This window comes from Cupressus sempervirens, chromosome 2 (genome assembly GCF_028749045.1).
Source record: "Cupressus sempervirens isolate cs-2001-9-10 chromosome 2, ASM2874904v1, whole genome shotgun sequence".
NCBI lineage: Eukaryota > Viridiplantae > Streptophyta > Pinopsida > Cupressales > Cupressaceae > Cupressus > Cupressus sempervirens.
Genome location: NC_143119.1, coordinates 753522763 through 753543834, shown reverse-complemented (window position 1 = coordinate 753543834; position 21072 = coordinate 753522763). Strand labels below are relative to the sequence as shown.

The window sequence follows — 21072 nt, the reverse complement described above, 5'->3', positions numbered from 1 at the left end:
GCATCAGGGATCCAAACAAAAGCAAGAGAGCCAAAAACCTTCAGGTGATTGATTCTAGGCTTGCGACCTGACCAGGCCTCTTCCGGAGTTTTACCTTTGACCGCCACTGTGGGTGACCGGTTCAACAGATAAACTGCAGTGTTAACTGCTTCTGCCCAAAAACGCTTCGGAACATGTCTGTGTTCGAGCATGGAACGAGCCATCTCGATGATTGTCCTATTCCGACGTTCAACTACACTGTTTTGTTGTGGCGTGTGGGGTGTGGTAAACTGGCGTTAGATGCCATGTGTATCCAAGAAGCTGGAGAAAACATTAGAACAAAATTCCCCCCATTGTCTGATTTAAGAGTAATAATAGATTTCCCATACTCTTTTTCAACTAAGGGTTTAAACTTCTGAAATACAATAAATGCATCGGATTTCTTTTTAAGGAAATACGCCCACATTTTTCTACTGAAATCATCTACAAACAACAGAAAATACTTGTACCCAAGAACAGAAGGAGTGGCCATAGGGCCGCAAATATCAGCATGAACAAGCTAAAGTACTTGAGAAGCTCGCCAAGAATCGCCACTAGGGAAAGGTGTGCGATGTTGCTTCTCAGCCTGACATGCGTCACAAACTCCAAGGTGTTGGGTTTGAATCTCTGGCAAACCAAGAACAAGCTCATCCCGAGCAAGTTGTGAGAGATAATGCACATTTAAGTGCCCATATCGCTGATGCCAAAGTGTGCTGATGGAAGATCGCCGAGCAGCCATAGCTAAGTCCTGAGAATCACCAGAATCAGTAAGTCTGAAAAGACCATGATCCTCAAGACCAACTGCAATAGTAGACTTAGTCGCCCGATCAGTGATGGTGCACTGATGTGAACTGAAGGTGACTGCCAAGTGTGGAGAATGTCGCAGCAACTAACTGACCGAGAGTAGATTTAGTTCCATCCCTGGAACGTAGTACACATCAAGGAATATGAGCTTCCTCCCAACAGACTGAATTTGAATGTTGCCTTTACCAACAACCGTGTACTCTTCTCCACCACCAAAGATAACAGAATCTGAATAAGGCTGGTAGTCAGTAAACCAGTCTCTACGGTGAGTGAAATGTCGAGAGGCACCTGAATCAATGTACCAGGCAGATGACTGTACATGATCTGCGGGTCTTTTAGCCATGAAGGCGTAAAAGGCAGATTCCGCCTGCTCAATGTGCTCTGCACTGTTCGCTTTGGGTTGCGAACCTGATTGCTTAGACTGGGCAGCTAAGCGTTTCCGACATGCAACCTTCATGTGACCATACTTGTGGCAATAGTTGCATTGAATGTTCTTCTTTTTGGTACCATCGGATGCTGGAGCAGAAGACTTCTGCTGAGATAGTTGCTGAAACTTGCCCTTATCCTTCTGAAAGGATTTCGCAGCAAAGGCTTGCTCAGTGGAGGTGGAACTGGAGCTGCTACCGAACTGTTGTTTCCACCGATCTTGCTGAAGTAGCAGAGTGCAGAGATCAGTGAACTTTAGATCAACACCAATAGATGTGATATTGAGAGTCTCGATAAAATGCTCATAGGAATTTGGTAAACTCCGAAGAGTGATTACCACAATATCCTCTTCCTCCATCTTGCGACCGATGGCAAGTAACTGATCACGGATTTCCTGAATCCGATTCAGGTGTGCTTGGAGCGAGGTGCGCTCATCCATGACAATAGAAAACAGAGTGTTTTTCAGAAAGAAGGCTCTGCTCTTGTCGGAAGTCTCATGAAGACCTTTTAGATGTGTCCAGATTTCGGCCGCTGTCTTGCCGGATGGAATCTGAGAAAGCTGGTCATCAGCTACGGAGAGTTTGAGAAGCATTACTGCCTCTTGATTGTTCAGATCCCATGTATCTTGATCAGGACCCGGAGAAGTCGGACGCTGCTTAACACCCAGAACAAGTTGATCGGTGTTTCGATATTCGAAGATTGCGATGATGCACTGCTTCCAGGTTCCATAATTGCGACCATTGAATTTGGAATTATGCTCAAGCAGAATATTTGTCAGAGATGCCATGGCACGTTTTTCAATGAAAAACTGTGAAAATCTGTGAAGGCACGTTCTTCGAGGCAAAAATACGGAAGACCCAGAAGAATCAGAGAATGACCCAAAAGAGAGCTCGAAAAACCCAGAAGGAATCTGCTGTCTTTTTTGAATCTGGTGGCTCGAAAATCGAGGCACAAAAATCGAGGCACCCAGAAAAAACGGACGACAACCCAGTTGAGCTCTCGAAAAACCCACCAAGAATCTGGAAACAAAAAAATTTTTCGACCCCAAAAATTAGGATTTCAAAAAAAAAAGCCCTAGCTGAAAAAAGCTTGAAAAAACTTCAAATTTCTTGATGAAAAATGGTCGAATCTGCTTCCCAGAGCACGATGACAGACTGAGACGGCTAAGAGCATGAAGATTTGATACAGAAACATGCAGATTTTCACCCCAAAAACGCGAGTCTTCAAAAAATGGCCACGATTTCCACGCGATTTGCAGACCCGTAATTCAGGAATTTCTCCAAGCAGAAAAACCCTAGGTGGGTTTTGGAGAAATTAGCTGAAATAATTTTGGAAAAATTTAAACAAATAATTTCAAGAAGAAATTATAAATTTTTCCGAAAAAAATTAAGTATTTAGCTCTGATACCATATTACAAGGTAATTGGTAAATACTTGCTTATTAATAACAGAGACCGAAAGGTCAATTTATACAAAAGGAAGAGACGATGTTTCCTTAGGAAACGATCGTAAAGAATAGAAACATTCTATTCCAGAGAAAGCAAAAAACGAAAGCAAACTAAAGCTAAAGATATTTACAAGATAACCATTAACTAATAATAAACGTCTTATCTATTATTGTAATATAGTGATTATTTTGAATATTTGCTGAGTCTCCTGTACTGTGATTATCTGTGGCTTGGAGATATTATTGTTGCTGAAAAGCTGAAGTTTAGTGTGATTGAGCTTTTGGTAGTCTGAAATTCTGGAGCTATTCCCTTCTGTTATTTTTACTGTATCTAGGGAGCTCTTCATTAGAAATGGATGTCGAATGACTAGTTTGAGCAGTAAATTTGGGAGTGGACGTTTGAACTGCTCATTTCTGGATTCGACTTGCTGTAGATACTGGGCAACACCTTAAATACTGCTGATGCCAGTATTTGATGTGTTATATGTTGGAAATTATACCTCCCATATAGGCATTTCTGCTATTTGTTTACTACACTCTGTTGGGCGACCATATTCTACAATTTTTGGGCAGCATCTAGCATCTTTGGAAGGCTGCTTTGACCCTATAGACCCACAATCACATTGGGAAGGCATATGTTTACCAATTAGAGGCCCACGACCATATGTTAGAGGGCTGGATTCTGTTTAGAGGCCTGCATTTATGATTTACAGACCTTAGAGGGCTGGATTCTGTTTAGAGGCCTGCATTTATGATTTACCGACCTGCATTATGAATCTGAAGGCCAGTGTTAAATAAATTGGGCCTGTGAAGAGTTTGGAAAGGATTCTGAAGGCTGCAGACTGCAAAATCAGGCAGCGTTTGGGTTTATTTAGGATCTGCAATCCATTGTAGAGGCCCTGCGATCAGTTTGAGAGCCACCAGCAAAGTTTGTACTTGGAAAAATTCTTGGAGGAATCTAACCAGATGACACAAAGACAAGGTACACTATAGTGGTGTTAAGTGTGTTTGCCGAGTGTTCAACAAAATGCCAAATTATTGATTAGTAAATGAAATTGATGTTGTTAAAGCTATAACTGGATTGGGGTTCTTACAGACTTAGTCTACGGGAATAAAATAGGCTTACTCTCCAATAAATGATTCATTAGAAGAAGGGGACATTAAACTCTCTCCCCACACTCCCACCATCCCTTAATCATCTACCTTTGAACTGTCTTGTCTGCAGTTACTGTTCACTCCCAGTTTCAGTGTAAAGATGTCTCGCTTTGCAATGTTTTACGTCCAATTATTGTCATCCATGGTTTAGTGTCTGCCTTTGATCTCTCTCTGTCTCCCCATTATTCACAAGAGAGTTTTTTTTTTTAAATTCTATCAACAAGTACTAATCAATGCAATAAACCATATCAGCAGAAATGCCAAAAAAAGAAATGCAACCAATGAGGATCATCTTTGTGAACATGATGTTAATAGCCATGTATTAGCAAATCTCATTCATAGGACTCTTTCCAAGTGCAAAAGATCAAAACAGAAAATCTGAAACAAACTGTTTTCTACCCAATACGTGGTTTGATAAAGATTGCAAATTAGCCAAGAGAAAGCTAAGAGAGTCCAACAAAACAAGCCTCAACATTAAAGTGTACATGCAGATCCTAAAGAAGAAAAAACTAACTTTATGGTCACAAGGAGAGAAGAGCTAATCTCTCTTGGTAAAAATAACCCCAAAATTTTTTGGAGAGAATTACAACCAAGAAATAAACAAACTGAAAATATTATTACAGCCAATCAATGGTTCGAGTATGCTAAGAAACTTTATGAAAAAGAGGTTGAGGTGGATCCGCCACCCTTGATCAACAACAGGACAGATCTTTTCACTGTGCAAGAGGTTGAGTTGAGTATTAAGAAGTTAGGTGTAGGTAAGGCAAAGCACTTGGTTGAACTTCAAGAAGAGTATCTCAAGTGGGGGCATGAAAACCCTTGCACCGCACATTACGGAAATCTTCAATAATATCAGCCAACACCGATTTCCTAGAGATTAGATGATTAGCCTTGCTATACCCCTTTTCAAAAGCGGCAATGTTAATAATCCCTCCAATTACAGAACCATAATGATCAATCCCCTGGTTGCAAAACTTTTTGGCAGCATGCTAGAAAATAGAATTAGTAAATGGGCTGAGGAAAATCATAAACACGCAAAAGGGAAAGCTGGTTTTAGGCCAAAGCATTCAAAAATTGATCACTGTATCACCTTGAGCCATATCATCGAAAAAAACGTGGGAGAGAAAGCGCGAGGTCTTTTGTTGCTTTGTTAATTCTAAAAAGGCTTTTGACACTGTCCCTGGCAACAAGCTTTGGCTCGGGATGGAAGAATTGGGGATCCCTATGAATCTCGGAGCTGCTGTTCATAGAATGTATGAAGAGGTAAAAGGCAAAATTAGAATGTCAGATGGCATTTCAGAGTATTTTAGGAGTGATATAGAGGTCAAACAAGGCTGTCCATTATCAACTACTTTGTTTGGCCTACACATTAACAAACTTGAGGAATGGTTAGACATGCAAAATGGCAAGGGTATCCAGTTAGGTGAATTTAATAAGGTTGTTCCTTAATGCAGAGGATCTCATTTTGGTTGCAAAATCTGCTAGTGGTTTGCAAGAACATCTAGTTTCTCTTGAGCACTTTTGCAAAATGGTTGGGATGCAGGTCAATATCAGCAAGACTAAAATCATGATTTTTTCGAAAAACAGAAAACAACATCAGCATAAGTTCTATTTTGAAGGCAGCATACCTGAGGAGGTTGTAGGGTATAAATACCTTGGGATAGACTTCAACAAAAATTGAAGTTGGGAAGGTTGTAGAAAGAAACGATTATTGGGTGGGTGGAAGGCATTTTACATGCTTCAAAATAGGTGTCAGGAGGCAGAGGTTTGGGATTGGAAAACTAGTGAAACTGTGTTTGGTTCTCTTGTGCTACCGGTTGTTCTTTATGGATGTGAAATATGGGCCAGCAGCACTTCAGCCTTACAGTGGAAACAAATTGAAAGGATTCAGAAGCGTTGGATCACAAACAAGTTTAAACTCAAAAACACCGTCTCATATGATATTATGTTAAGTGAAGTGGGAGCTGCACCTATTGAGGCAATTGCTATGGTTCGCCTCATTAGCTACTTAAAAAGATCTGAAAAAATGTGTGAAGATAGATGGCCTAAAATGGTCTTTAATGATACATTGTGCAAATGTAAAAACACATGGATGCAACAAAACATCAAGTGGATATGCAAATGGAATATCCATTTTAATATGTGCCTTGCTAATAATAAAGAAATAAAGCTCTTTGTTATGGAGAACCAACTTTCATCAACTCCGATGTGAGACCAGTCGATGGAAGAGGCCAAAAGAGTCTTTGGGAAGAGAGAATTTTCACGTTTTGCAATGCTAGGAAGGTGGAAATGGAACAACACTTTATGTTAGAATGTGATGCGTACAAGGACATCAGGTTCAAATTTGCAGATATTATATCTGGAAGCTCTTGGCACAATTTATTCAATGAGGAGTACAATGAGAAGTTAGGGGGGGCTCATCATCAGCTTGCACAAAAAAATATCTGAATTACTAAAGCTGGTTTAGTCGGAAGGCTGTCCCATAGGCAATTCTTAGCCTCATGGACGTTATAAATCTATCTTATCTTATCTTTCTTTATATTTAAAGTGATCATCTATGTACTACTACTCTCGCAAAAAATATAACCAATGAGTAACTTTTGTGACTGAGATGTAGAATGAGTAATTTTTTTGAAGAAATGTACGATAGTAATAATTAACCTGTTCACATTCTTTGCGTGTAAAACAGTAAACAATTCCAGACTGCTTATTTTGGTAAGATCCGTGTATAAACTCTGCTATATCATCAATGACTGCCATGCCATTTGAGGACTTTTCGCGGACCTGCAAAGGATAAGGATTAACAAAGTTTTTAGTAGCACAGTTCTGTGGTTATTCCTATGCAGATGCAAGCATACTTTGCAGGCAAGAAATTCAGTACATTAACAACAGAACCATATACCTCATAAAATAGGTTGGGCCTGTTCACACTGCTTACAAATTTAACACACAGAGAAATATGCAACATTTCTTTCAAATCTTCCTGTACCCGTTGAGTTGCAGTTGCCTTTGCAGGAAACAGAAGTTTAGTCAGGAGTCCATATAAATATAATTATATGTCAATTAATAAGGATTATTGAAAAATAAAAGATAAATTAGTCACTTACTGTCAATGCAATCATAGGCACTTTTGGAAACTGAGTTTTCAAAATACCAAGATTTTTATAATCAGGACGAAAGTCATGTCCCCATTGGCTGCAACAATGTGCCTCCTGTCAAATGAAATTTTGCTTATAAAATCTGATGCGAAGCAAAGCAAAAGGCTTCAAGATTCTCAAAAAAAATAGATTCATCTAAATGATCTGAAATGCTGAGAAACAAAAGAGTTATCTTTTTGGTGACAAAAGAGAATGCCACACATATTGAATAAAGCATACTTACAAGTTAGTCACAACTATGAATTTTTTATTCATGGCCCTCTTCATTTAGTTAACAGTCTTTTGACATCAAATAACTCTGATTTCATCTCTAGAAATCATTACAAACTGCTATCAGTATATTCCTCTCTCTTCAAAATTATCATTAATTTAGTCCTCCAAAAATATGAACACATTGAATCATGAGAAAAATCTCGGGGAAGATAACCAATTAAGATCTGTGTACCAATAATGATTTTGTAATAGGAGATTTTTCTGAACACAAAGTCAACTCATGTCAAATTACTTTGTTCCAGACACTTTGTTCTATGCCAAAACTCCTTTTCAATCAGCTTAGTTCCATCAAGCTTATGATTTACAACCTAGCAGCTTTATCTGTAGCTATATTCCATGTGAATCTTGTTTGAAAAGGCAAGTACTGCAAGGCAGCTAAGTTTATTTTACAATTTTAACATAGGAATTCTGTTTCACATACAGTTTCTCACTTCCGTAAGTATTTGAATATTGATTTCTGTATATATTCTTTAGGCAATTTTAAGTTACAAACAGAATGATATAATATCAACTCCTTGGTTATTAGCCTATTAACATTGATTTGCATTATTTAAATAATCTAAATGGTTTTTATGACAAACTTTTAATCCAAAATGGTTAAAATTTATCCTTGGATGTTATTATTATCCTTGTATGACATGAAAACCAACTAGACATTTTCAATGATGCAACAAAAGGAACACTCGTGAGAATAATATTTGAACAATTACTGGTAAATTATAGTTAGTAAATGTATTTCATGTTCTTCCTATGGTTCCAGTTCAATTTTAACCAGCATGTAGCTGAGTCCTTAGTAAGCTCGTGATGACCTTGAGTTCACCATATTTACTAGATTATGTACAATGGTTAACTATCTTTTACCATCATTCTACTGGATGCATGATATTTCCAACAAGTCTAAGACCCTACAGCAATTTCTCTTTTCTTCCACAAATACAAAAAGTAAGTCGATGCTTTTAACACAGTTCCACATGGAAAACAAAATCAAAATAACACCTTGTTGCAGTGCAACTGCTTGATAAAATTTTGCAGTATAATCCTGAAGAAAATAAACATTACACTGAAGAAAAAATTCATTCTATAATGAAAAAGCAAGAACTGCAAAATTCAAATGTAGCATTGATCAACTCCCTCTGACTACTTACGTCGATTGCAATCAATGAAAGGCGGCCCGCATGATTGCATTTTTCAAGTTTTGACATAAACCGCTTACTCTTTGAGATCTTCTCTGGTGTCACGTACAAAACCCTAAGCTCTCCCTCACCCTTTTCAAGAACTTTGTAGACGGACTTTTCTTCTTCTTTTGAGGTTGTAGATGTTAACATGCTTGCTGGAATTCCTAAAGCCGCAAGCCCCATCACCTGTGTTCACAAGAGTTGATTAACATGGGTACCTATTCCTTACACAACTTGACAATTCATCATTAAAGATTTTGGTAAATTTATACCTGATCCTGTATAAGAGAAAGCAAAGGACTGACAACGAGAGAAGTCCCAGGACGGAGGAGGGCAGGAAGTTGGTAGCAGAGACTCTTTCCTCCGCCTGCAGCCATTATTACAATAACATCTTTTCCGCTCATGACAGCATTTATGATCTGTTGGTCAATAACTTGAGAAATCAATGTCCTATTATTAACTTGAAGGGGCAAACTCGGTAGAGTTGTACTTTTATTCCTTTGTGAAGCATCAAAATATTCTCAATTCTAATTTCAGTCACAAGCATGACAAGACAGTCATGCTTCCAAAGATTGAACATAATACTTGATTCATTTTCTTATAAGAGTGGATTTAAATATTGTCTCGACATAGAAAAATATTGTCCCAAATGATAAAATTCCAAAGAAGATTAAATTGAAATGTACATCCTTACTTATCTTACTGCTTCAACATCGACATTTTTACAGTACAGGGCAACAATATTTAAGATGTTTTTTTTAAAGAAAAATGTCATGTTTACAAGCACCTCCAGCTGTGGAAAATAAAGTGCCATTGAATAAGGTTATGTTGAACAATCAAGATGCCTTTACCATATCACACCCTCATTTGACAAAAAAGGATGTAATCATGATATCATATTTGACATCAAAGCCAAAGGGACATGACAGTACCATTTTAACAAATGTATAAACTAATTGGCATAAGAAAAACTGCTGCAATCACATATGCATAGGCCAACCTATATCTAGAAGAGTTATTGAATTACTCAAGCACTGATATGCAAAAAATTACATGTCGATCATAATGACTGCATCTAAATATCCTTAACTGAAAAGCCATTTCTGTTAATCATTCAAGCGCTCTCTTCTGTATATGACTTTACTGTTTCCTTTTTCTCCTTTACAAAGTTCTCTCAGTTTCTGATGTGTCCTACCTCATAGTGCTTTGATGTGTCCTAAGTAGCAACATGTACTCAACCACTCTCAGAAAGAGTGCAGAACTCTTGAACTGAAATAGTAAATGTATAAGGAAGGTACTTACAATTGACGTGCTCTAAGGACACTGACTTTTGATTATTTACATTTTTATCACCGATCAGCAGTAAATGAATAGCATCCTGTATTATTTCTCTCAATTGCAAAAAGATTATAGATGTCTGAGCACAAGACATAGCATAAGCCACTTCACATTCATTTGCATCCAGGAGACAGAAGGAATGCTTTATTTCATGTATTATCGAGGAGCAAATAGCAAACTTTACTCTTGATCTAGTATTCTTACTATATATTTATTTTAATTTATTAAAAGAGCAAATAGACCTTCATATCTGGAATTCAGTAGCTAGGATTTCTAACCTGGGTCCCCATGAAGTCCTTATTTCTAGGAATTTTCCAGTTTCAGAAAACCCCTTGCAATCTTGATAATATAAGGGTGTGTCAGCTTACATCCTTTTTGCAATTCTGTGAAGTTGGAAGATTATATGAAAACACACATAGAGCAGTCCTTTAGTGATCTAGGACAAGTTATCACAGATGTAATGCCCATCCGTAGGTTGCTTTTCCATTCTGACTGTCGAACTCTTTAAGGCCTATTTCATGCATGTGTTAGTTTTAGAGATATTTGATTTACAGTTATACGACATTGTTTCATGACTTGATTTTATGTCTAGATTTATTCCTTTCATAATGATGATCCTTTAATGGCTCCTAATTAGTAAATGCAATTACTCCGTGGGGATCTCATATGGTGTGACCCTAAATGATGATTATTATGTATTTGAGAACATGAGTTACATTAAAATTTGGTGTTATTTGTACTCATGATGATTTATGGTACTTACCCCATATTTGCATGTGTATGGTGTGTGTGTCTGTTTTACATTTCTATTTGATGTGCCTGATATGGTTAAGGGAGGGAGTCGTAGTCACCTGCAAGTCAGGATCTACACGATGTGCCAGTTCCCACCATTGCCTATTTAACTTAGATATATATGCATATGTACATTCTCATCTTTTATGCAGGTTGCAGGTACTGGGCATCAACTTCTCTGAATTGCTAGGATGAGTGTGCTCTATCACAATAACTCAATGGTAAGAATGGGAAGAAAATGATTAGATCCAATCTCAGCCATAGCCTAATTATTTGTCTTGAGAAGGACTTGCAACTGACTGTTGTAATAACCCTACTCGGTTATAGCTTCAAATAACATCCATTTTCTTCACTATTCAATAGTTTGACAATTCGCCAGACACTTGGCTCACAATTCTACTATGATGTTTACTTTTGTGTTTTATGGTGTTTCTTTTTTGCATATAAAATATAAGTGCAAACAATATTAGATTAAAGAATCTATAGCTACTGTGCAAGCCCAATTCTGAAAACTGATTAATCAAGCGTGCAATTTTGAATATATCAATAATGATTGTTGCATATAAACTGAAAATTACAATGAGCAATCAACCTAAAGATGCTTAACAGATTCAATTTGCAGCAAGATGGAATTACAATGGTTATTGATAGAACCTGTTTGTTTTCACAATCTCCAAAATCACAGTAGACAGGGTACAGCTCCACCTTAAATTCTGATTACGGGTCTTTAAGATAAGATAAGATAATATTAATGTCCAACAAAAAACCACAAGGGTTTATGGGACTGAGCATACAAACAAAAGAGCTGCCCAAAGCAAGAACACCAAACGATGTCAGAGAAGAAACAAAACAAGACACGAAGCCAGAGAAGCCAAGGTAAGGACTAAGGATCCTTTCTTGGTACAAAGAAACCAGTCACAGAAGGATATAACCGTGAACGATCCAGAGTTTTGGATTGTCGCTGAGAACCACTAGAGGAGTGTCGTTGTCTGGAAAGACTGGTGCAGTGTCAAACTAGTCTAGAATGAGTGATACTGGGTACCCTTTCCACGCCCCGTGGCGGAGACAAGGGGGAGAAAAGGTGGTAATGAGCTGATTTGAGGTATGACCCTGAGGTATGAGTAACTGCAAGGTATGCTCCCAAAGCTGGGTGGCCTCTTGAAGGTAGAGTGCAAGACATCGCTAGTCAATATAGCTAAAGAATGCTGAAAGAGAAAAACAATCTCCGGAGAGGCAATAAAATCTCTCTCTGATCTCATAGTAGATAGGACAACGAAATATAAAGTGGGTCTCAGTCTTAACCTCTACCAGAGTACACAGACAACAAATCCAATCCTCCCTAACCATATGGTGATCAGTCTGGGCACAAAGATGGTGGGAGCCAACTCTAAAGGAGCCCAAAGAGAATCGTAGGGTGTGACTCCGGCACTGATAAAGATAGGCATGGCGAACAATAATACCATTCTCAATCTCAAGAAAATGCTCAACATAAAAGGCCATCTTAGATTGTAATCCACCAGGAGGATTACGCCAAGTAGTAATAATGTATTGTCTATAGATATCCTGCCTGACATACTCATTCAACTCTTGTCGTGAGGGAAGGAGGTGTGCGGGAGCATCCAGTGAGAAGTGATAAGGGGGAAGACAATCAATCTCAATCCCAATCGAACCCAACAGAAAGGTGGCTTGTGCATACCAACAGCGAGATCTAGTGCTATTGTCGGATCTCATAATTGCTACAAAAGAACAATACAGTAGATGAGAGTATCAGTGTCGGTCGACCTCTGAATCCATAAAGCCACGAAGCCAATGGAGGAACCAAATCATGGCCGCAAGTTTGAAAGGATGAGCTCCAAACTTGGCCAAGACAATGTTGTGGGGGATAAGTCTATGACATTTGATGACACGTCGTAAAAGCAATGTCTGAACATGTTCTATAGAGGCCTAATCAGAAACAAGAAGAGAAGGTCCCCAAACCACTGAACCATAGAGAACAGTCGATCGAACCAAGGAGTCCAACAGGGACAACTTGGACGAAATGTCCTGAAAATGATGTCTAAAGCACTATCTTTCGAGTATGGGCAGGGAACCCATGCCCTTACTAACTCTAGACTAAATAGCCTATCTCAAGTTGAAGCGGAGTCCCGAAAACTTCAATCCAAGATACATAAAGGAAGAAGTGATCTCAACCTCCTACCCCTAAAAGAAGAAATGAAGATGAGAGGTCTTTAAACAATTAAAGATCATAACCCGAGTCTTAGTCAAATTGACCACGAGCTGATGTTGATCACAAAAAGAAGCCAAACCATCGAGGAGTCTCTGTAAACTGTTGGGAAAAGAGGCTAAGAGAACAACATCATCTGCAAAAAGGAGAATGGAGATCGAAACCTAATGCAAATAACACCCGTCACCAGATTGCGAGAAGTTCACAAGGAAATCCTCGAGCTCATCTATATACAACTCGAACAGTGTGGGAGAAAGAGGGCAACCCTACTTCACCCAAATGGTGCTCTGAATCGGAATAGAAAAACCCTCTGAAGTCTTGAGTCTACCAATCACCTTCTCGTGTAGTCTCATAATACCAATCAACAACATATCTGAGATTCCAATCTCACTAAGTCTCTAAAATAAGGCCATCCTAGGAACAGAATCAAAAGCCTTACAGAAGTCCACAAAACAACAGTAAACTTTCTCAAAGTGGTGCCTAGCCTCCTCAATAATAGCACGCAATGTGAAGACATGATCCATAGTTTGATAGTTCACCCAAAAATCGGTCTAGCCTTCAGCTCTACATCCTCTCCTGTTAAGCTCTCTAGATAGCATGGTGTTTAGAGCAGTGGCATAAAGTTTAGCAAAAGTATGCCCAATCATGATAGTCCTGTAGTTACCTGGAACAGAAGTAGGCCCAGACTTATGAATAGGACAAATCACATGTCGCAGCCAGGACTCAGGAAACCCAATACAAACCACTCTATTAAATAGTGTAGGAAGGTAGGATCCAAGGACCAAAGCACCAAGTTTGAAAAGTTTCACCTGGAAACCTTCCTCGTCCGCCGCTCTACTACACCTCATGGATTTAATGGCCTCACAAATACTGAAGGGGGTGAACAAATGGCAATATGGAGGTGGAGTGGAATGAAGTGGCTACCCTGGAATGTCATGCAGCGTAATGGTGTGGGAAGTCAAAGAGTGGAAGTCAAAGATGGAGGACAAGAGGGGACGCCAAGGGAAAAGGGTACGCTAGAAGATCTGGAGATTCTGAATAAGAGTGGAGCAAAGAGATCTGCACTAAGAAGAGGCAAAAGAACATTTCTTGTGGCGAAGAAAACGGAGATAAGATAAACGCAGGTGGGTGAAGCCAAGAGAATGAGTCTCAAAAGCAAAGTGAACAGAGCGATGGAAAGCTTTACAATCAGCATCAAACCATTGATTCATAGGACAAGTATTCCGACATTTAAACCTGACAGAGGAAGGGGTACGGTGAGGGATAAAAAGGAGAGCAGATACCCAAATAGCAAAGGCAAGTGAATCAAACATGGCAGAGGCCGCCTTCGAATCACTGAAACTAGCCGGTGTCAAAAGTCTCCTAAGATGGTAGGAGAAGAGCTCACCATCGCCCTCAGGATAGCAGAAGCAAGTAGAGGTGCAGGCAATGTCAGCCGAGATGTGGAAGGGCTGAGGAGAAGGCAACAAACGAGATGAGACACAAATATCAATGCTAAGAAAAGCATGGTCAGCAAAGGGAGACGAGAAATGGTAAAACTATGAGTGGAGAGAATGAAGGAAGAAGAGGTGATGACATGGTCCACAACACTCGCACCACCACAGTGAGGCCAACAGGTAAAGAGGTCAGAGCCAAGAAAGAAGGATAGACAGTTCAAGATCAACAAACCAAAAGATTCACAAAGCTTGAGGAGGTAGCGACCGTAACAAGAGAGCGGTCTGAGGGCATCATCTGAGGTACGTTGAAGTCTCATACTAGTTGGATCTATCTCAGAAGTGCAGATCGAATTAGAGCCACGATCATGTATAGGAGTTTGAAGATTCCTGGTACGTGCATTGAAGTCACCGAGAATAATGATATCACCCAAGGCTGCAAACTGTGAGATGCTCTCCTAAAGGTTGCAATAAGGATCCCCATCCTCAACGTCATGAATGGCATATGGAGAAGAGGTCAGTGGAAAATAACAAACTGCAATAAAGATGTCCCTCTGTCAATGGTTCTAACGACCAATACAGACCCACATGAATCTGATAAAAGGCATCAAAGCGGACCACAAATGTCGACCTGAAAATATCATCTCTGATCAAACAAGCAACACCCCCGAACCCACGAACCCCACCCAAAGTATGGACCTCTTCTCTGCAAACTGATAGCCATTGGTATCCAAGGTATCCCCGAAGAGGGCGCATGGAACTATTGTGGGTCTCTATGACAGCCACAATATCGGTGAACCCCACCGCATCGTGAAAGAGACCAGGTAATGACCATAAAGAGCCATTACCATTCTAGCAATTGACAAGAAGAGAAGGAGACTTCCTCTTGTCAGAATGCTGTCGACACTGTCATGCGATTTTGGAGGTCAGCCTCACTTCCCATCTACGAGGAGGAGAATCACGAACAACTGCTCTAAGATTCCTAATAACAGCACATTTTCCAACCAGCCTAGCCTCTTTCACAATACGTCGAGCGAGTTTCAACTTTGTAACTTGTGCTTCCGTGAGATCTTCATCAAGATAAATTTTAGAGGGGATAGAGAACAGCTTTCTCTTCGCTCTAAGGGCATAAAGCCGGTCAAAAAAAGAGAAAAACCTAATGAAAAGGGTATCTCCTGTACCAAACCAACACTTATCCAAAGTGATATCAAAGATACTGAGTTGTTCAAAGAAGAAAGAATGTCCAGTAGCAAGAGAATCGGAAGTGGGCGAGAGACCACGAACGCAGTGCACGTCTCATGCGCTCATCATCAATTTTCCCATGGACGATCTTGTCTAAGCTCAACCGAGGTGCAGTAGTATCTGTGTTTGTGTTGGTGCGAAGAGATGCCCATGATTTCACCTTCTGTTCAGTTTCAACAATCAAAGAAGAATGTCTTGTAGTCAGTTCAATTTGTTGTTCCTTGATTTTGTCCAGCCCATCCAATTGTTCAATAACAGATTCAGTATTGGATTTTACGCCTGTTGTTTCAGAGATGAAGGTATCGGAAAAGCGTTTGATATACGAGGTGTTCAGTTCTGTAGACTATTTGAGCTTTGAAATTTTTATTGTTAATGCAGCAACCTGTTCTCTAAACAAAGTGTTATCATTATCAACCTTATTCACATGGTCACATAACCTCTGATAGGTCAGAGGTGGCGGACAGTTATCACCTATTGTAATTATAGCAACCGATTAACAATCAGCAACTCAGCAAACCAGAATTAAGAATTATCAGTTGATTTAAGGCAATATTGAACGTATGGCAGAGTTAGATCGAAGCAAATACTAAATGAACCCATGAGCAGAGATTAAAAAATATCAGAACCTGAACTCTGTACCCTGAGAACACACCAATGATCACGAACAAGGAGACAATGATGAAACCTGTGGAAAGTAAGATAGGGATCTCCAGATACGTGATAGACGACCAACCCAAGCACACCAGTCTAAGTTCAAACAATGGCACAGACGAAAGACACACTAGAAACACCAACAAACCCGACAGCAAGCACTCTAGTCTGGACTCATGTAGAGCACACCAATCTGAAATCAATCGACGTGAAAAGGCACGAAGGTAAGGCACACCAAAAACACCAAAACTCCTTACGCCAAACACACCAAGCTTGATCAGCAGCAATCAAACAATCACCAACAGTCACTGAAATATGGCAGTGCCTAGGAGCAAGGTATTGGCACTAATAAATCTGGAAAAGAACACTCCCAGGAATAGTAACTGAAATACCTAATTTGCAATGCACAAACCACAACTTTGATCTCCAAAATGTAGACTCGATTCTTCACAAATTGCAATTAATCCTCCACACTGTCAATGGCTCCTAGCAATAGTACATACAAAAAGGAAGGACACTCTCACAATTCTGAGGTATGCAGATCAATCTCCTAATTGCAAATGGTAATGCAACCAAAACTCCAAACAATAGCTCCCAGCCACAGATAATCACAGTATAGGAGACTCAACAAATATTCAAAGTAAATGAAATCAATATACCTCAACAGTAATTGAAATACCACTCAACCTCAAATCCTTATACTTCAGAAAGGGCATAAAATTAGAACCTCGGGAAAAGCCACAAAGGCAACAAAAGAAAATAAATATCCAAGCAACCTTTTCTCAACAAATGGGCTTGTATTTATAACCTCCAGATGCCCTTTTTGTTGCCAAAATGTAACATCACTCAATAAGCTTCACCACACAACATTAATTAGAAGCTTCCATCAGATTCTTTCACTTGACTTTGTTTAACTAATTAATAAATGGAAAACAGCTTTGAGAAACTTTACGCGCACTAGCAAAACGAACCAGAAGTCCTCTTCCCACACGAGCTTCACTAAAAAATATGCAGGCTTCATAAAAACAAAACATGCAATGCTAGCAGGCTTCACCCACGAACCTCACAATAAAACATTGGTCGTCAGAATTTGCAAATGAAAAACCACCCACAAATTTATTTTAAAAATTGCCAAAACTCAAATGACTTTTTCATAAAAATCCAATTAAAAAATTTTAGGGAAAAAATCCAAGTAGGAGGCTCAATTTTTTATTAAGAGGCTAGCCAAACTTCAACAAACCACATTGACCCACTCTAATACCATGTAATGATAAATGTGTATTCAATAATAAAAATTGAGGTTACAATATATAGGCAATTACATTGCAATGTTTCTAAATGAAGCAAAAAATAAACAGAACTTGGAAATAGCAACTACTAAAACAAACTAAGATGGTCATTAAAGAAACATTACATTATTTTAATAGCTTCATTTAATGATCATAAAACAAGAAGGTTCCTTTAGAAAAGGTTTTAAATGGTTGAGAGTTCAAAATAATGTTCCTGTCATGCCTATCACAACTACCAATATTTGAATAAACACCATACTAAAAACAAGGCAGCATTTCTGAATACCATTAAATTATCTCTAACCTTTAGTTGAATCACATGGAACTCAAATGTACATGAAATAAGATATCTAACAATGGAACAGATCCTGAGAGAACAAATCAAACCAATATGGTATGCTAACCTCTCGCTGATTTTTACGGTATGTAGGAATGCCAAATATATTCATTCGAATATCATCAGCCTGCTGGTCCCACTCAAAAGATCTTGCCCAATTTTCCAAGCATGCTGAAGCTATTCCACTATTTTCATTGCTTCCACTTGCTTTGGATCCCTTGCAAGCTTCTAACAAGCTTTCTAAATCTGATTTCTGCAAATATAATTTCTCCTGATGCTCAAGCAAATCTCTTATCTGGACTGAAAAAGAAAACAATATGATTTGATTAGCATGATCTTTAAGCATTTAGCATGCCATTCTTTTGAGAAACACCAATAGCTCTCCCAGGAGATTGCTTATTTCATAACACTGAGTATTTCCATTTCCATCAAAAGGATAATAAGACACCAAACATGTACAATGATTGATCCACCTATACACTGAAAGCAAATTGAAGGGTTGTCAATCCAACTCTATGGAAGCGCAGAGTCTCCTGAGTTTGGAAAGCAAACAAGTTTATAACTTATTAAGAGAACAGATAACACTAGAAAAGGCAGTACTGAACAATTAAAAAAAAATAGCCTTTAAATTTCTAGTAATGACAAAATAAAGACAGAATATGGTGGTATAAAATGTAAAAAACCTTAAATGCATCAAATGCCTTACAAAAAGAACATGTGTCCACTAAGGAAACTGCCCAAACTAAATTCTCAGGCACATCCCTCCGTTCAAATTTTCATGCCTAAAAGGACCAAATAAAAGCTAACTTCATCATTGAATTTTATTGCTGTCGCTTTTGTAGTAATAGCTGTCGGTGCTATAGTAATGCATGCACCATTTTACTTAATCTTATTTAGGTAGTGAGTTCTACTCCAGGTTGAAAATTAAAGTATTTTATTATATTAAATTGTTAAGAAATTAGAAGCAGAAATCGGTGTCCAAACAGGCCAACAAGAGTTAACCATGTAATCGGGCCAATCAAAATCAAGAGTGATGCAATATAGAAAAAATTAGAGTTAACCATGTAATCGGGCCAATCAAAATCAAGAGTGATGCAATATAGAAAAAAATTAAGGTTCAATTAGAATTCTAAAAATTTGAAACTCCTTCCTATAAAAGTAATAATGTGAGGAGGTATTTTATGTGATAAACTCCTTGTGAGAGGCTCATTTTTAGAAGCCTGTGAAAGGAGAAGGAACAATTTGAAACTCTCTTTATGTCAGTTTTGCATTCAATTGCATAGCATTCGATTTGTTAATACCGATTTCATGCATAAGATATAACCCCAAGTATTTCTCAAGCAAGTTATAAGCGAATTTTCTATACTTCTCACATGGCATAAGACAACATGTGCCAACTTCTTAAAACAAGAAAATTGTGCCCACCAATAAGAAGCACCCTTGCACAACACTAAATGCAGAAAATCATAACATTATCATGGAGAACTAGGCCATCCATGAGCATGATGATCATACATGTATCTCGTCAAAATAATGCCAATAGATATGCACAAAGCTCAACATCTGAAACTTCTTAAGAATGTAATTAGTATTCTAGTAATGATTAATATAAGCTTAAGTAGAGCGTATGTTGAACCTATGAACACAATGCCAAGTGCTTTTAAGCTAAGTTACCGATTTGTCCTGGTCTTGCCTAGATTCCAAATCGGATGCAAATGGATGCAGGATTTGTGAGGAAGCCCTCTAGAAGCTGGCCGGAAGCCAGCAACAGGCTTCTGGATGCATTTGGAAGCTAGCTGGCTTCTAAATGCATCCGAAAGCCAAAGACTGGCTTCCAAACGCATCCCAAAGCCTGCAGCTGACTTTTGGCTAGCTTCCACAGGGCTTCTGGACGCATCCAGGAACACCCACAGGCCCAATGGCCAAAAACATTAAAAAACCCAAAAAACAACTTAAGTTGCCTAATATGCATGTGTTTGAATTGATTTTTTAAGGTTGCAATTATTACGATAATAGATAGTTTCTATTATCTCTGTTTAGTATCTAATGGTTATCTATTGTAATCTTTTGTAAATATTAGATTAGTTTTCTATTTCTAGAATAGAATGTTTCTATTCTTTACGATTGATTCTTAAGGAAACATCGTTCAGTCTCTTGTATAAATTGATCTCTTGATCACTGCTAATAACACTCTAATTTTTTTTTTAAATAATTATAATTTCTTGGTTGAAATTATTTGCCCTTTATTTTCGAAATTATTTACATGCATATTTGCTTCCAACTCTCTCTATAATCCGACTAGGGTTTTCGTTCTAAGAGATCTGAATCTGCTAACTTCTGCTTCGGATTCTACAACCCAATTTTGTCCAGATCCATCTGTTTTTTTTGCACATTTCTACCATTTTTTGTAGTTTTTTGCAGCAGGGCCATTTTTGTTCAAAACCCTAATTTTTGGGTTCGGAAAATTTTCCTGATTCCAAATTCTTGGTGGGTTTTTCGAGGGCTCAACTAGGTTGTCCTCAAATTTTTATGGATGCCTCGACTTTCGTGCCTTAATTTTCAAGCCAGCCGCTCCAGAAACCAACATATTCTTTATAGGTTTTTCGAGCTCTCTTTTGGGTCACCCTTCAAATTTTTTGGGTCTCTACTTTTTTAGGGTTGCATGTACTTGCATGTTGTTTGCATGTGTTGCTTTACCATGCAAAGTCGCATGTTTTGCCTCCCTTAAAAATTCTGGTGCATTTTCATAATTTTTTTCCTCCAAAAAAAATTCTAATGGGTTTTCATATCTTTTCCTTCAAAAAAAATTTCGTATGGGTTTCTATAAATTTTCCCTTAAAATTTTCAGACTGTGCAATTCGCAAAGTTGTTTGAGATTCCTTTGTGGGTTTATAATTTTTTCCTCAAAAATTATCTGTTGGGTTTTACTAGTTTTCCTTAAAAAACGAAGCTTTGTGATGTAATGTTGGTTTTTTATTGTTTTTTCACCTCAAAAATCATGTTGGGTTTTGATTGATTTTTCACCAAAAAAATCATGTTGGGTTTTGATTGATTTTTCACCTCAAAAATCATGGCTTTTTGCGGTTTATTTTGGATCATTATGCTCATCTACAAAGTTTTGGAGCATTATCCAAAGAACCATCAGCAGACATCCTCTGTTGCAGAGTCAAAAGGCTACTGGAAGTAAAACATTCAATGCAACTATTGCCACAAGTTTGGGCACATGAAGGTTGAATGTCAAGAGCGCTTAGCTGCCCTTTCTAATCAATCTGGTTCACAGCCCATTGTGAACAATGTGAATCCCCTTGAGC

General features: G+C 38.4%; 1 protein-coding gene across 1 annotated transcript in view; it reads right to left on the bottom strand.

Moving 5' to 3' along the window:
* RECQL2 (RECQ helicase L2) overlaps nucleotides 1-21072 on the bottom strand; it is a 308097-nt gene that overhangs the window by 281923 nt on the left and 5102 nt on the right. Inside the window, exons 2-7 of the mRNA XM_089815375.1 lie at nucleotides 17829-18061; nucleotides 8728-8874; nucleotides 8426-8641; nucleotides 6957-7061; nucleotides 6752-6856; nucleotides 6511-6633 (exon numbers count right to left, since the gene is read on the bottom strand). Of these exons, the coding sequence (XP_089671501.1) occupies nucleotides 6511-6633; nucleotides 6752-6856; nucleotides 6957-7061; nucleotides 8426-8641; nucleotides 8728-8874; nucleotides 17829-18061 (929 nt within the window). The remainder of the gene's footprint in view (nucleotides 1-6510; nucleotides 6634-6751; nucleotides 6857-6956; nucleotides 7062-8425; nucleotides 8642-8727; nucleotides 8875-17828; nucleotides 18062-21072) is intronic.